At 63.2% G+C, this 16,307-nt stretch overlaps 3 protein-coding genes across 4 annotated transcripts in view; all 3 read left to right on the forward strand.

Moving 5' to 3' along the window:
* Positions 1-7,766, forward strand: part of DIS3L2 (DIS3 like 3'-5' exoribonuclease 2) — a 187,540-nt gene extending 179,774 nt beyond the window's left edge. For both annotated transcript variants that reach the window (XM_035334655.1, XM_035334656.1), the window contains 5 exons: positions 3,228-3,375; positions 3,621-3,751; positions 3,999-4,103; positions 4,601-4,702; positions 7,224-7,766. In XM_035334655.1, coding sequence (XP_035190546.1) covers positions 3,228-3,375; positions 3,621-3,751; positions 3,999-4,103; positions 4,601-4,702; positions 7,224-7,322 — 585 coding nt within the window. In that variant the 3' untranslated portion in view covers positions 7,323-7,766. The remainder of the gene's footprint in view (positions 1-3,227; positions 3,376-3,620; positions 3,752-3,998; positions 4,104-4,600; positions 4,703-7,223) is intronic.
* A 1,663-nt stretch (positions 7,767-9,429) lies between these two features.
* LOC118171604 (intestinal-type alkaline phosphatase-like) lies at positions 9,430-12,285 on the forward strand. Its single transcript, XM_035334829.1, has 11 exons — positions 9,430-9,553; positions 9,648-9,764; positions 10,114-10,229; positions 10,298-10,472; positions 10,555-10,727; positions 10,805-10,939; positions 11,024-11,093; positions 11,176-11,308; positions 11,421-11,614; positions 11,724-11,840; positions 11,977-12,285. Exons 1-11 carry the CDS (start codon positions 9,481-9,483, stop codon positions 12,261-12,263), a joined length of 1,590 nt encoding a protein of 529 aa, XP_035190720.1. The 5' UTR covers positions 9,430-9,480; the 3' UTR covers positions 12,264-12,285.
* A 382-nt stretch (positions 12,286-12,667) lies between these two features.
* Positions 12,668-15,918, forward strand: LOC118171608 (intestinal-type alkaline phosphatase-like). Its single transcript, XM_035334835.1, has 11 exons — positions 12,668-12,965; positions 13,487-13,603; positions 13,723-13,838; positions 13,961-14,135; positions 14,228-14,400; positions 14,490-14,624; positions 14,714-14,786; positions 14,874-15,008; positions 15,110-15,301; positions 15,410-15,520; positions 15,601-15,918. Exons 1-11 carry the CDS (start codon positions 12,794-12,796, stop codon positions 15,861-15,863), a joined length of 1,662 nt encoding a protein of 553 aa, XP_035190726.1. The 5' UTR covers positions 12,668-12,793; the 3' UTR covers positions 15,864-15,918.
* Positions 15,919-16,307: the final 389 nt, after the last annotated feature.

Genomic DNA, 16,307 nt, shown 5'->3' on the forward strand with positions numbered 1-16,307 from the left:
CATTCACAGGGCTACGTCTTAACAAGTTCAAGCAGTATGTGAAGCCGTATGAAGGCTCGGTAAATGAAGTCTTCTGGGGAGTAGGTAACAGTTTGGGGAAGAAAAAGAAATAAGAGAGGGAGCTTGTAGAGGAGATACTCCACAAGACACGGGATGTTGGCAGGAACTAGGCTCACACCTCCTCAGAAGATGAAGGTGCCCTTGTGTTCAGGTGTGCCATACAGCCCCCTCTCTCCTGGCAGACCTGCTGTCTGGCACGCTCACCTAATAGCCCAAACCCAGTTTGCAGCTGAGCCCGCCGGCCCTGCAGGACAGCCTCTGGGTGGTGAGCGCTGTTCCTGCCTGCCCGCATCCCCAGCAAGGTGGCAGTGATGTGCGATGGGATGCTCTTCTTGCTGGAAGCTGTGCGTGAGCCAGAAGGAGCAGAAATCTGTCTTGATCCTGGGATGAGCACATGCACGTGGCCGTTAGCTGAGGCATTGCTTGGTTTGTAAATGGAGTGTCAGGCTTGCCCAAAGCCACCAGCCAGGTTAACAGACGCTCCCCTCCCATCTTCGGGGCCACTTCCCAATCTGATCCAGGACGTGTGCGCAGCGGTGTGCCTGTAGGATCTCCACTCTGTAAAGGACTGTGGGGCTGCCTGGTGACAGACACGGTGTTGTCCTCTGAGGTCCCTGTTCCCTGACCACACTCGCTGTGGGCTGGACTGGTGGGCAAGCACTCACAGCTCCCCCAAAACCCCGAGCAATTGAGATCCCCACTGTTGTTCCTACTGCTAAGTGCAGAGGATGGGCAGTGCAAAGCCGTGTCAGTGCCCCTCGGAAGGGGCAGGCAGCCACCAAGTGGAAGCTTTCCCTGGGAAGAGGGCTTTTTGCTGTCTGCCCTGGAATTGGAGCAGATGGGAAGGAAAACCAGCCCCATCCTGCCCGTCTCCATGGCCTCTAATGGGGGAGAGCAGAGATCTGCGTGCTGGCAGCTGCAGAGCGTGAAGATGCCGAGCCCGTGCCGGTGTCGAGAGCTGAGCCATCGCCGTGACAGATGGCATGGAGAAGCCCGGGGCGCCGAGGGGTGACCCATGTCCCTGCACACATCTCAGCCCCCAGTGATGAAGCTGGTGTTTCAGGGACAAGGCTGCAGCCACGTCAGCTGTAACAGGCAGCCCACAGGTTGGACCCGTGCTCACATCACCCCACGTCTTCCGTCTTTGCTGCGTGCTGGTGGTCAAGGCCTCGTGGAGGAGGAGGAGATGGGGAGCAACTGGTAACGCGTGTGTCTGCGGGAGCGCCTGGATTGCCGCTCCAGGAGGCTCGTAACAGATGAAAGAGCAGCGACATATAATTTTTCAGGGGCTCAGTCACTCGGGGATTCAATCTGTCCGTAAGAGCAAAGCCGCCCCTGGTTGGCTGAGGCTGATTTATTTCACGGTTCTCCCGGGACCGCAGCAATCAGCCCCCCGGCTTGGAGACCACTTGCGAGTCAAATCTGTTAATGGGAAAACATCTGCTTTGTGTCGGGCTGGTGTCACCGGATAGCTCTGTCGTGGTGGTGAGGACAGGTATCAGACGGGTGTCAGACTGGGCTCCCTGCGGCGCGTAACCTTGCCGCAGATCAGAGGAGTGTTTTTGCTGCGGTCCCCAAGCTGTTCGTAGCCTCGGTGAGGGTCGTGAGCTGTCAACAGGGTGTCAGAAATAGGCCTGGCCCCAGCAGCAGCGGGGTTTGGCCAGCACATCTCTTGGGAAGAAGCAAGCAGCATCTTTTCCAGCTTGAAATGAGACGGAGGGTGCCTTGCTCTGCTGGGCGTAGGGCAGGGATGGGCGCTTCCCAGTGGCTTCTCATAGCAAAAATTTCGACCCGTGCTATCAGACAGGTGCATTCTGCCTTCTGGACATCCCTCCCTGCCTGCCTGGCATTGTGGGGAGCTTCCTCCCCTCTGCCCAGGAGCCTGGCAGCAGTGGCTGTAACCCCCCCGTAACGCCGCGCTGTCAGCACAAGGGCACTTGTCCTCCCCCGCAGCAGCCTCCAGAGCCTAGCATGTGTCCCTGCTCGACCGCGCAGAGCCTCGTTTGGAGGGAGCCGAGCTAATTGAGTGGAGACCATACTTGGTGAAGTCCATCAGAAACAATTTAATTCGGGCTTGTGGAAATTGGCAGCCATCTCAGCTCCTATCCCAGCTCTTGGGTCTCATAATAAGGCCGGGACCGATGCTGCTTTTTTTAACCTGCTTTATTTTCTTGCCCGGATCAGTGCGGAGCTGCTCAGCAGGAGCTGGCTGCGCCGCTGGGCTGGAGAACCAAGGATGCAGCTGCCCAAACCGTGGATCCCAGGACGGCTCTGTAATCAGAGCTGGCTACTCCTGTTTATTTTAAAATCACTTGCTCTGATTTTTGAACGGGTTCGTTCAATTGCCACTGTGCCGTGACCCCTCCGCAACCCCCCTGACCCATGCAGCCTCCCCTCCCCGCCTGGGCTCGGCCCCGTTGTTTTCCCAGCCCCGAGGGCTGGTATTTCACAGATGTGAAAATAAAAGCTGCAACGTGTGTGATAACAGGGGCGGTGCAGCCAGGGGAGCTTCCCACTGAAGGCGCAGGGCTGTTGGTTTAGCTGGGCAGTCTAGCCGCTCGGCTTCCCAGCTGTCATCGTGGGATGAAGCAGCAGGGATCGCAGCGGGGCTGTCTCCTCCTCCTCCTCGGGCAGCAGAGCTGCTCATCCCAGCCCCTGGGGCTCTCCAAGCAGAGGTGATGGGTGTGCAGAGCCTGTGGCCAGACCCAGAACCAAAGAGGCTGGCACGGAGCTGCTCAGGGAGAGCATCTGCTTTGGGCACAGGATGAGCTGTGCTGTCTCTTCACTCTGCTCCTCTGCACACACGGGGTTTGTGACAGAGCCCCACGGCCTGAGTCAAAGCAGGAGGCTGCTTAAATCCATGTGTGGCTTGGAGGTCAATGCAATCCTTGGGGTGAGCCAGGGTGAACCCCCGCAGGGTGCCTGGCGCTGCACAAGGAGCACAGGGAACATGGCTCCGCTGGCAGCCACTGCTTGCTGGGGCTTCACCCCCCGTGCTGCTCAGTTCCTGCAGCACCCGCCTTGTCTCTCTGCAGCCCAACCGCAGCAGCGGGTGAGGGCCATCAGCAGCTCTGTCTCTGCCTCACAGCCTGAGACCCCCCCAGCCTCACGCAGGACCCATCCACCGTCCTCACTCACCCCCTTCCTTTGCTTCTCGCCCCTTCCAGATGGCTCTGTACTTCTGCACCGGCGTCCTGAAGGACGAGACCCTCTTCCGCCACTACGCCCTGAACGTGCCCTTCTACACCCACTTCACCTCGCCCATCCGCCGCTACGCCGATGTCATCGTGCACCGTCTGCTCTCCGCCTCGCTCGGTGGGTGCCGCGGTGCTCTGGGTGCTGCGAGGGGAGGGGGTGGCTGCCCCCGCACAGGCAGGGCTCCTGGGTCCCTGCCACGGGTGCGGGGTGCTTGGGGTCTGCGTCCCACCGGGCAGCTCCCTGGCACGGGGGTGTCCTCGGCGAGCGGGGACACGGGAGATGGGTATTTGGGTCCAGGCTGCTGTGGGGAATCACTGGAGGAGGGAATATGGGCCTGATGTTGTCGCTCGTCTCCTTCTCAGGTGCCAGCGCCCCCATCAAGCTGGAGAAAGATGCCCTCCAGAGGCAAGCAGACCACTGCAACGACCGCAAGATGGCTTCCAAGAGGGTGCAGGAGCTCAGCGCTGACCTCTTCTTTGCCATCTTCGTCAGGGTAGGAGCCGGGAACATCTTCCCCTGAGGTGTTTGTTGAATATCCCCGTGAAGGCTCAGCCTAGACCACCAGGGCAGAGGGCTGCCTGGCTGCCTGGCTCCCCGACTGGCCGGGGGAAGGCCAGCAGAGAGGGGACACGCTGCGTGCGCATCGCTCAGCTCCCCCAGACACCGCACAGTGAGATGGGGCTCCCCGTGGGGACAGCCGGGTGGGGACGCGGTGTAGTGACCGCGCTGTCTCCCGGCAGGAGTGCGGTCCTCTGGAGTCTGAGGCCATGGTGATGGGCGTCCTGAACGAGGCCTTCGATGTCCTGGTGCTGAAGTTTGGAGTCCAGAAGCGCATCTACTGCAACGTAAGTGCCTCGCTGCCTCACCAGAGGCGGCTGCAGCGTGCTGCGGGTGATCTAGTCTTGTTAAAAGGGGATAAAGGCAGATTTGTGAGGACAGAGATCAACGTGGGGCTGAAGGGAAGAAAGGGAGAGAGGCTGATTTTCATTTTCTTTAATCACGCGGTATATCTGGGGCTGTGACAGCACTGCTGTAGGCCAGCACCTGCGGTTAGTGACAGCAGCTTCTCTTAATAACCTGGTTATATGGCTGGCAATGACATCTTTAAACAGGACATACAGCATGATCTATAGGCTGTTTGTGTATCGCAGCAGCTCCTGATTTACGTGCTGAGCTCAGACTCATGGGCTGCTGCATCCCGGCTGTTACAGAGCTGCAGAGGACTTTATGCAGCGTGCTGGGCAAAAGCAGCATCGTTCCCATCACAGCCGCAGTCGAGGGGGAAGCAGGGATGAGGGTGCTGGGGGCCACAGGCTGCTCTTAACGTGCTCCCTCCCTGCAGGCACTGCCTTTGCTGGGCTTCCACTTCCAGAAGGTGGGGAGGAAGCCGGAGCTGACGCTCATGTGGGAGCCAGAGAAGCCGGAGCAAGAATCCGTGTCCCAGGTAAGACCCCGCAGCACTGGACAGACTAATAAGACCATGGGGCATGCGTGGAAGCTGTGTGCAACTCATGGATCCCATGGTCTTCATGAGGATGGGTCTGGGAGGCACGACTGCCCCATGTGCAGTCAGGTCCTGCTGTCCCTATGTGTCCCCATCCCAGTGAGCCCAACGTCAGCCTCCATCTCCTCTCCTTGCAGGGCTTGCACCCAGCCCCCTCCACCCCATCTCTGCCCCCACGTTTGACCCCACCACTGCCTTCAGACTCTGCCCTATCTACTGTGTGTGTTGCCTCCCATTCCAGTTCCCTCCATGAATTTAATTACCGTGCTGTTTACTTGCTTCTTCCAGACCATCAATTAAGATGTTAAGTAAGATCAGACCTAAGGCAGCTCCTGTCTAGACCCTGCCCCCTTGCTGGCACAGCCCTGCCATCGGGTTTCTGCCCGTGTGATAGGGCTGAGACCCAATTAGGAGCAATTTTTTTTTTTTTTTTTGAAAGTCAGACTTCCTGAGATGCAGTGTCAAATGGTTTAACAACATCTAGAAATCTCTCTCTTGTGTCCCTGTCACCCATTAACTTGGTGACTCAATCAAAGGAAGCAATCGCATTTGTCTGGCTTGATTAAGTGGTGCCTCTCTGCCAACTTTTGTCTGGTGTGGCTGTAAAATCACAGCTGTGTTGTTTGCCTTGATCTTGGCCTGGGGGGGGGTGGGAGGACTGAATTCAGCCCTGGCCTGCACTGAGGGCTCTGGGCTGGCTGGAGAGGACTCCCCATGCAGGGCCAGGCTGACCCCTCCAGCTGACACGACGAGTGTCCTGGAAAATCCTTTCCCTCCCAGGGGAGATGTTGCCAGCTCAGGAGCGGGTATCACTTACACCCTAGCAGGGACCCACAAGAAAAATGATGCACATTTTGGGCCCATTTTGGTAAACAAACACTCAGCAATAGGGAAAATTCCTCCACGAATCCTCCACGGCTCCTAGGAAAACACCAGAGCCCTCCCTGGGGAGCATGCTCTGAGCCAGCAGATCCCCGTGTCAATAAACCCACAGCCCTGTGATGAGCCAGACTGCCCAGGAGCCGCGCTGAAGGCCGGGAGCCATCACCCTGGCACCGCGGCACCGAGCACCCCCTGCTCCTGCCTGGCCCCAGCCCTGGACACCTGCTTCCCGGTTTGGCTCACCCCAGCCAGGGGTGGGAAGGCTGCTTGCAGGAAACCGGGCAGGGCTCTGGGCTGGCCACCCCACTGCCGAGGGGAGACGTGGGCCCCCGCCCCACACATCACCTCCTTCTGCCCCCAGACTTCAGGAGATCACCAGGGCTTGAGTACGAGGCAGAGCTAAGACCGTGATGTTTGATGTGAAATCATGCTGTTCCTTGGCAGTTCAGCGAAACGACGAGGCAGGGTTGCCAAGGGAGAGCCCTGATAATGTCCACGTGACCCCCCCCCAGACACGGGGGTCTGCCCCCATGTGCTCCTGCCAGCCGCGCTGGGCAGGGGGCTGCTGCGGCGGTGTGCGCAGCCGGCTGCAGAAGGATTTCCCTGGGCTTCGCTCCTCGCTGACCCCTTTGATGCATTTAAGCCTCGCTGAGGTTCTCCTGCTTGGAATGATGAATCGGGAGCAGCAGGCGCCGGATGAGCAGGGAGGACAAGGTTACCCCGGGTGGTTCCGTGCCTGCTTCTCCTCCCTAAAAGCCGTGAGCGATGGCCCCACTGGACCCCGGGGACGTGGCAGGCAGCGAGCGGGGGCTGAGCCTGCACACTGCAGGGCATGGCCCCGCGGCGGTCACATGCATCCCCTGCCCGCCGGCCCGGCCGGCCCGTTATCCCCACGCTGGGAGCAGAGCTGATCGATGATTTACGTTTCTAATCTGCGCAATTGCATGAAGAGATTGATCTGGGGGGGATGGAGGGCAGGGAGGCGGCGGCAGGCAGCGGCGCATTCCTGAGCAGGAAGAATTGATTTTCTCCAGTCTTCATTCCCTCGCATCCCTCTCAACCAAATAGGCCCCCTTTCCGGGTCTTCTCTCGCTGTACAGGCACGGGCGGTCATTCCCTCGTTATGGGATGATGAGAAAACGTTCGGTGTCCTTTGGGAACACCGCAGCTCGCCTTTGGCACTCGGCCAGGCCACTGCATTGGGCGATGCCGTGCGCTCTGCGGCGAGACGCGGGTGGGCGTTAGGGAGCTGGGGACCTAAAGGCAAGGGCGCAGCCACCCGTACTCCTGCCCCGAGCACGCAGAGGACAAGTCGGGGCCTGACCAAGCTGGGCTAAGTGCAGATGTGTTTTGGGAGGCTCATTTCGGTTGGTTTGGAGTTCCCTGGGTTTGGGCTCCCTGGTTTGGGTTCCTCTGCACCACGCAGCTGTGGTGCTCTCGGAGCTGCTGCGTGCGGCCCCGTGCTCGGCGCGGGTGCCGCAGCACAGGCGCAAAAGCCAGCGCGACTCAAACCAAACCCTGGTCTGATGCCAGCCCGCTGAGAAACCTTCTCCTCTCTCTCTCTCTGCCCTTGCTGAAGGTGATCACCATTTTCACGCTGGTGGAGGTCGTGCTGAAGTCAGAGGGCGTCCCCCTCAAGTACAGCGCCCTGCTCAAGAGACCCGGCTCAGAGAAGTGAGCGTGCCCGGCCTCGCTGCTCCTGCTGCTTCATCCCCAACACCACACCAGCACCCGCGGGGGACAGAGGGGACCCACGAGGAGTCTGGGGATTTGATTTTTAAAACCGTTGTCGTTTTATTTCTGGTTTGGATTTTAACCCAGCCTGGCGGGCTGGGAGCAGGGTCCAGGGCTTTCCCCAGACAGAGTATTTCTACTCAAAAGATATTTTTAGCTTTGTGCTTTTTTTTTTTTTCTTTTTAAAGGCAGTGGGTGCCCAGCCTTTACCACTGCGGGTGCCTGGGGTGAGGGACCAGTGTCCCCAGGAGTGGAAGGGCTGCTTTAGACTGGGTGCTCGTCCCCGGGTGGGCTGATGGGGAGGGAGCCGAGGGGCTGCACAGGAGGGTTCCTGGCTGGGCTGTGTATCGGGAAATAAAGCCAGGTCAGCAGACATGCTGGGACTGTGTGCAGGTTTTATTTTGCCTCGTTTTCCAGCCAGGAATCCTGACATAACTCATCTCCTGGGGATTCCTGTGCCGCTGTCACATCCCAGAGCCTTGCGAAATCCAAGCCCTGGTGTTTGCTCAGCTGGAGGTGGGGATCAGGGAGACGGTGCGTGCTCCCGGCCCGCGCTGCGGCTGCTAATCCCTCAGTCTGAGCCCCCACTGGCAGTCACTGGGCGTCTGCTCCAGCCTCCTGCACCCTGGCCTCCAGCCTAATCCCACACGGGGACCTTCGGCTCGAGCCGGGGCTGTCCCGGGCTCTGCGCCTGCCCGAGGCCGCGCTTCGCCTGCTGCCGGCACGGCGCGTTGTGGCACTCGCAGGTGGATCGTCCCGGGACACCGAGGAGCACGCGCCATGTCCCAGCTTCTCCCTGCTGAGTGGGAGAGAAGCACCCAGCCCTCACAGCCCAGCACCAAAATCTCTTGGTCCCTGCGTCCCCAGCCTGCCCAGATCCCATGCCAGCCCCCAGAGCTGATGCTCCCTGTGGCCATGGGTTGGCACCGGGCTGCAGGATGTGTGTGCAGGACGTGCACACGTGTTAGGGAGGATGCAGCTTCAGCTGCCTTCCTCCCCAGCTGGGGACGTTCCAGGCACTCGAGGCAGCCCAGGGAACAATGGCTGCGTGGTGAGGACGGCTTCATGGGGCGCTTCATCCGTCTGCTGCGCTGTCCCTGTGCTGCTCGCTGCTCCGTCAGCCTCCGCTTCATCACCCCGTGGGCCGGGCAGCCTGAGCAGCGACCGATGGAGGGATCGATTTCTGGGAGAGGGAGCGGCTGCATCGTGCCAGGAAGGGAAGGAGCACGGGCACCGCACTTTGCTCCGCATCATCAGTGGTGACAGATGTGGCCCTGGCACGGACACAACTGCCTCTTGCCGCAGCAGGGACCTGGCTGAGCCCGGGTTACCCGGGTCAGGATGGGTGGTTGGGCCCTGGGGTGGATCAGGGCTGGGTACAGCATGTACCTTGAGAGCTGGCGGGCTGTCACAGTGACTTGTGGTACCAGGAGCTGGGCTACTGGAATCCCGAGTGTGTTTGTGTGCCATGACCCTGGCAGCCCTGTGTCACCTCTCCCAAAATGCTGACAGGAGTCGGGGTCACACCAGTCCGTTCCTCTGCGGGTTTCCTGCTCTCCTGCCCCACCGAGCTGTGCCCCTGCTCTGCAGCAGGCACCACGGGATGGTGGCCCCCGGGAGAGGGGACCTGAGGACGCTGACACCAACAGCAAGGTGTCCTCCCCTACCCTTCAGTCCGGCATCCCCTCCTCGCGTTGTCTCTCTGGGAAACGAGACCAATCCAGCCCAGCCCAGCGTGTCTGCAAAAACAGCCCTTTGCCCTGCGCCCGCCCTGCCTGTCCCCAGGGTCCCCTCCTCCCTGCTCCTTGCTGGACAGCCCCAGGTACTCGCACAGCCTCGGGGACCCCGCCTGCCCCAGGGCCACCCAGCTCCCCGGGGGCAGGGTGGAGGTCCTGCCTCGCCAGGGGAGGACGGGTGCCCCCAGGGAAGGCTGGGGACCCTGGGAGGGCAGGGCTGGGAGATGTCCCTGAATGTTATCAGCCCATCGTCTCACCCGCAGCAGGGGCTCAGCCCTCCGGCGGGACAGGGCAGGACCATAAAGGGCTGTCACCCCCCCGCCCTGGACACAGGTGGCCTTCAGGGAGGGACCCGGGGTGGGCAGCATGGGACGGCCGCTGTCCCCCGGGACCTGCCTCCTCCTCTTCCTCCTCGCCCCACTCACCGCCGCAGCCTCAGGTGAGAGCTTGAAGGGGACTGTGAGGGATGGGGATGGGAACACGGGGGGGGTCTCCAGGTCCCTGCACGCCCCCGGCTCTGCTCTTGCCTCCAGACGCCGAGAAGACCCCGGGCTACTGGAACGAAGGGGCCAGGAGGAGGCTGGAGGCGGCCCTGGCTTTGCAGCCAGCTGCACGGCGAGCCAAAAACATCATCCTGTTTGTGGGTGACGGTGAGTGCCTGGGGCTGGGGACCCACAGGACGTGTGCCCTTGAGTGCAGCAGTTCCCCATCTGTCACCTCCTTCCCCTCGGCTGTCCCAGGGCCTGGCTGCCCAGGGCCACCGTGGCCTCTCCCAGAGGCCAGCAGCTCAGAGCTGCGGGGACAGTGACACCAGGACACCGGGTGCTGTGTCCCCTGCGGGGCTGGGCTCAGCAGCACCCAGAGGACAAAGCTGTCCTCAAGCTGCTTGCGAGAGGACGGGGCTGGCTCCCTGATCGGGTGGCCGTGGCCAGCCCTGGGCATTTTCTGGGGAGCACAGGAATGTCCCCAACCCCATCCCTTTGTCACCCACACCCACAGGCATGGGGCTGCCCACGGTGTCGGCAGCTCGTATCTACAAGGGGCAGCTGGCCGGTGGCTCGGGCGAGGAGAGCGTCTTGGCCATGGAGACCTTTCCCCACGTGGCCCTGGCCAAGGTGAGAGGGACAGCGCCGGGGGGGTAGCCGTGCTGCCCCGGGCCCCGCTCACCGCCGCTGCCCTGCAGACCTACACCATCGACCGGCAGGTGCCCGACAGCGCCGGCACGGGCACTGCCTACCTCTGCGGGGTGAAGACCAACGCTAAGACGCTGGGGCTGAGCGGGGCGGCCGCCTACGGCAAATGCCGCACCGCCTTCGGCAACGAGGTGGACTCCGTCCTGCACCGGGCCAGGCTGGCGGGTACGGGGGGACGGGACAAGCCCATCGCAGAGCCCGGCACAGCACAGTTAGGCACCCCGTTAAACCCTGTCCCGTGCTGCAGGCAAGTCCGTAGGCATCGTGACGACGACGCGGGTGCAGCACGCGTCCCCCGGGGCAGCCTATGCGCACTCGGTCAGCCGGAGCTGGTACGCCGACGCCGACATGCCCAAGGAGGCGTTGCGGGACGGCTGCAAGGACATCGCCTACCAGCTGGTGCACAACACGGACATCAACGTGAGCGACAGCAGGAGGGGGCTGCACCCCTCGGCGCTCTGCCCCGCGTGCCATTGGCAGCTCCCCGCTCCCCGCAGGTGATCCTGGGCGGCGGGCGGGCGTACATGACGCCCAGACGGACCCCAGACCCCGAGTACCTGGAGGACCCGGCTCAGAACGGCACCAGGAGGGACGGGCGCGACTTGGTGGCCGAGTGGCTCAGCACCAAGCAGGTACCACGGAGGGGACGCGCTGCCATCGCCATCGGCCGGGCACGGAGCACGTGCCATCGCCATCGGCTTTCTTCTGGCTGGCAGGGCGCCCGCTACGTCTGGGACAAGAAGGGCCTGGATGCGGTCGATGAGGACTCCGTGAGCCACCTCATGGGTAAGAGCATCGCTGCCTTCACTGCCGGCAATGTCACCCTGGTGGGGGCACGAAGCAGCCCCCGGCCTCTTTCCCCCTCCAGGCCTCTTCGAGCCCAAGGACATGAAGTTCGAGCTGAACCGCAACACCTCCACGGACCCATCCATCGTGGAGATGACGGACAAAGCCATTCGCATCCTGCGCAGGAACCCCAACGGCTTCTTCCTCTTTGTGGAAGATGAGTGCGGGCACCCTGGGTGGGGGCGGGAGGGGGTCCTGGCAGCGGGTGGGTGCTCCAGGGGACTGGGACAGGGGGTGCTGAGGCGGTGACGGCCCCGTTCCCCGTGCAGGTGGCAGGATCGACCACGGCCACCACAGCGGCCGGGCCAAGCAGGCGCTGATGGAGGCCGTCATGCTGGACCGGGCGGTGGCGCGGGCCGGGGAGCTGACGGCGCCCTCCGACACCCTGACCGTGGTGACGGCCGATCACTCCCACGTCTTCAGCTTCGGGGGCAACACCCTGCGCGGCTCCTCCATCTTCGGTGGGACCCGGGGACAAGCACCTGGCATCCCTGCTCCCACCCCCTGCTGTGCCCCCCACCGGAGGCTGAGCCAGGGGGTGACAGTGCCCTTCCCTGCTCCCCGTGCCAGGGCTGGCCCCCAAGAAGGCCAAGGACAAGCGAGCCTACACCAGCATCCTCTACGGCAATGGGCCGGGCTACAGCGTCCGTGATGGGGGCCGCCCAGCCGCCAGCCTCCCCGCCGTGGGTAGGAGCCTGCTGGGGGATAAAGGACGGGCTGGGGGACAACGTCCTATGGGCACCGGTGCCACCATGTGGCTTGGGTGTCACTGGGGTGATGGCAGCTCCCCCCAGCCCCAGTTCTCCTGCTCCCCTCCCAACAGAGGACAAGGACTACAGGCAGCAGGCGGCCGTGCCCCTCGACTGGGAGACCCACAGCGGGGAGGATGTGGTGGTGCTGGCCCAGGGCCCCATGGCCCACCTCTTCCACGGGGTGCAGGAGCAGCACTACATCGCCCACGCCATGGCCTACGCCGCCTGCCTCGAGCCCTACGCCGCCGAGCCCCAGTGCAGGGCACTCCGCAGGGCCTCCCGTGGCACCCAGGGCTCCCCCCAGCCCCTGCTCGCCCTCCTGGCCCTCTGCGTGGCTGCCCACATGGTGGGGGGCTGAGAGACCCCCACCGAGCCCTGCTTCAACCCAGGCTGCCCGGTCCCTGCTGTGGCTGGGCTCGAGGGATGCAATAAAACACGGGATGTTTGTCTTCATCTGCCTTGTGAGGGTTTGCAGCTGTGGCAGCCTCCTAAGGAGCTGCCCCGTGCCTCGGTTTCCCCGGGTTGTGGCCCCTTATTCCCCCTGGGACTGGCACTGGGGTGAAGGAGAAGAAGCAAGGGTGAGGGCTGCCATGTGCCCCTAGGGTTGAAGCAGGGAGTTTGCGCAGCTTTGAGCCAGCTGCTGGGGCATGAGAGCTGGTCCTGTCCCAGCAAGGGCTGTGTGGGGCGTTTCAGTCCCCATCCGTGCCTTTGTTGCTCTGGGAAGTGCTGGCCAGGAGCGGAGCCGCCGGGAGCACCGCGCGTCCCTCTGGTTGCACTCGGTGGTGCCCCCCCGCCCCAGCAATAAGGTGGGGTGACGATGAGGTGCCGGTGGCCCAGCCCCACGGCCTTTGTGCTAACCATCTGGCAGGGCGCCAGGCTATCTGAGAAATGCCGAACCCCACAAAGATTGATCCTGGTCCAAAGTCCCCCCCGAGGTCTACAAGAAAGGCAGGCTCTGCCGGCGGGGGTTGCAGGTGCCCAGATCCCACCATGCGGCTCCTGACACCCCTCGCCCTCTGTCTGGGCCTCTGGACGGGGCTCGGCGCTGCTGTCATCCCAGGTAGGGACAGGGACAGGGATGGGGATGGGGACTGGGATGGGGACAGGCAGCTGGCTGGCTGCAGTGGGTGTCCTGGGATGTCTGGTGCCAACCTGGCTGCCCTGGTGCTGGCCAAAGTGCAGGGCTTGTGGAGGGGTGCTAGGAGGGTTAGCAGGGGGGTGTTTCTGCTTCCTGGGGGACCTTGAGATGGTTTTCCTGTGGTGTTAGGGTCCTGCTGGTCTTTGGGCCGAGGAGGGGCTGCGTGAGGTGCCTGTAGCCCCTGTACCCCTGTGACTTTGTCCCCATCCCACTTGGCAGCCAGTTCCTCCCACTGCGTCCCTTTTTGTTGCCACCCCACCGCCTTCCTGGGTGGGTGCAGTCCGCATGGGCACCCCCCGCCTTTACCAGCGCCCTGACCCGTGGGGTTCATGCACCTTCTCCCCCATGGGGGTCCCCCCACGGGTGGGAGCCCAGCAGGGACCCGAGCACGGGGACGCCCAGGGCTGGGTGCCCTGGCACTGACGGGTGCTGCCCCCTCCCAGTCGAGGAAGAGAACCCGTCCTTCTGGAACAAGCAGGCTGCCGCGGCCATCGAGGCCAGCTTCAAGGTCCAGCCCAGGACAAGCGAAGCCAAAAACCTCATCATTTTCCTCGGGGATGGTGAGTCCCCCAGGCACCGCCGGCGGGCAGGCTGCCCAGCACAGCCGGCGCACCACGGAGCGGGGGGCAGAGGGGGCGCCTGGTCTGGAGGCTGACCAGAACCCTCGCTGCTCGCCCAGGTTTCGGGATCCCCAGCATCACAGCCACCCGGATCCTGAATGGGCAGTTGCAGGGGAAGCTGGGTCCCGAGACCCCCCTTGCCCTGGATTCTTTCCCCTACACGGCTCTCTCCAAGGTAAGTCCCCTGGGTGCGGAGCATGGGGTCACAGTGATGCCCACGGGGCTGCTGGCGCAGCAGCACCCAGGGGTGCAGGAGCAGGGCACGGGGTGCCAGCGAGCTCTGCGTGTCCTTGGCAGACGTACAGCGTGGACCGGCAGGTCCCCGACAGCGCAGCCACGGCCACAGCCTACCTGTGCGGGGTGAAGAGCAACTACAAGACGGTGGGGGTGAGCGCCGCCGCCCGCTACTCCCAGTGCAGCACCACGAAGGGCAACGAGGTGATCTCGGTGCTGGAGCGAGCCCGCAAAGCTGGTACCGTGGGGCACGGGGCGGTGGGGAGAAGGGATGTCGCACTGGGGGCTTCCCAGCGGTGTGGGGCTCCATGGTGGGGTCTGGTGGGACAGGGAAGTCGGTGGGCGTCGTGACGACCACGCGGGTGCAGCACGCATCGCCCTCGGGGACCTACGCGCACGTGGTGGACCGCAACTGGTACGCGGATGCCAGCATGCCCCAGGATGCCATCGATCAGGGCTGCAAGGACATCGCCTGGCAGCTGGTGCACAACGTGGACATCAATGTGAGTGCTCACCCATGGGGGGGAGCAGGGGAAGATCCCCCCCCCCGGACATCGCCATGGACACGGTGCCTATCTCGTCCCCCCCCAAGGTGATCCTGGGCGGCGGTCGGAAGTACATGACCCCCGCGGGGACGCCGGACCCCGAGTATCCCAACGAAGAAACTGAGAAAGGGATGCGCAAAGATAACCAGAACCTCATCGACATGTGGCTGCAAGCACGGCAGGTGGGTGACGTGGAGGGGGACAGTCGTCTGCCCACCGCCCCCCAGGCATGGGGCCAGGCATCACTGATCCCTCCGGGATTCACCCGCAGGGCGCCCGCTACGTCTGGAACAGGACAGAGCTGCTGAACGCCGCGGCGGACACCAAAGTGAATTATTTGATGGGTAACAAATGTCCCCTGCACCAGGACGTGGCAGCCACTGGGACTCTTTAAGGTGCCGAGGCTGTTCCAACCGTGTCCCCTCCGCCAGGTCTCTTCGAGCCCATGGACATGAAGTACGAGCCGGTGCGCAACAAAACCCTGGACCCATCACTCACGGAGATGACGGAGGCGGCGATCACCATCCTGAGCAGGAACCCCAAGGGCTTCTACCTCTTCGTGGAAGGTCAGTCGGGGCTGGGGTCCCCAGGCGGGTGGCAGGGCCTACCTTGCAGGGTGCTGTGGGGCTGTGCTGGTTCCCGATCCCCCACAAGCACCCGTCTGCAGGCGGCAGGATCGACCACGGGCACCACGAAGGCATGGCCAAGAGGGCGCTGATGGAAGCGGTGGAGTTTGACAAAGCCATCAGCCGGGCGAGCACCCTGACGAACGAGGCGGACACCCTCACCGTGGTCACCGCCGACCACTCGCACGTCTTCTCCTTCGGTGGCTACCTCCTGCGTGGCGTCTCCATCTTCGGTAGGGCACCGAGAGCAGGGACAGCCCCCTCCCAGGTTCTGCCTGCTCCGGGATGGTGATGTGAGGGTTTCAGGGCTGAAAACCTGCCCCCCCTTTTCCTCTCCCCAGGCCTGGCCCCCCTAAAAGCCAACGACTCGAAGAGCTACACATCCATCCTCTACGGGAACGGGCCGGGCTACGTGGGCGCCAACCGTCCTGATGTGAATGAGACCATCGCTGGTGAGTGCTCGGGGCCGTGGTGGGGCGGTGGGGTGGGGATGGGGCCCACCTCCCCGCTCACCCCCTTCTCCGTCCCCCAGCGAGTTACGACTACATGCAGCAGTCCGCTGTGCCCCTCGCCTCGGAGTCCCACGGGGGCGAGGACGTGGCCATCCTGGCCAAGGGCCCCATGGCCCACCTCTTCCGCGGGGTGCAGGAGCAGACCTACATCGCCCACGTCATGGCCTACGCCGCCTGCCTCGAGCCCTACACCGACTGCCGCCAGCGCAACGCCGCGCCCCCAGCCCACGCCACCCCCCTGGCCCTGCTCCTTCCTGCCCTGTTCCTGCCCCTCTTCTACTGACCCCATGGCCCCGCCGTGCCCGTGGGCTCTGCTGGGCCCACAGCCTTCCACCCCTGTGCCCCAGTGGATGGTGGCAGCTCTTTGGAGCATTCCCCGTTGGGATGCGGTGGCCACCGGGCACCAAGTCCCCGTGCTTGATGTTGAATAAAGGCAGGTGCTTGTAGGAGATGTGGCAGCAAGCGTGCGGGTGTCTGCGCCAAGCCGGTGCTGCGAGGATGGGGAGGATGCTCCTGCCCCGTGCGTCTCCCCCATTGAGCTGGACTCAACGATCCTCGTGGCTCCCTTCCAGCTCTGGATACTCGATAATTCTATGATCCCACGGTGCCGTGGTCAGTGCCCGCTGCCACCTCTCCCCACACCATCCCCATCCACGGCCCCGTGCGCCCCTGGCATATCCAGTGCTTTATTGACCAGAAACAGCAGCGGAAAATACAGCGCGTGTCC

The sequence above is a fragment of the Oxyura jamaicensis genome, chromosome 9 (assembly GCF_011077185.1).
Source record: "Oxyura jamaicensis isolate SHBP4307 breed ruddy duck chromosome 9, BPBGC_Ojam_1.0, whole genome shotgun sequence".
Classification (NCBI taxonomy): Eukaryota; Metazoa; Chordata; class Aves; order Anseriformes; family Anatidae; genus Oxyura; species Oxyura jamaicensis.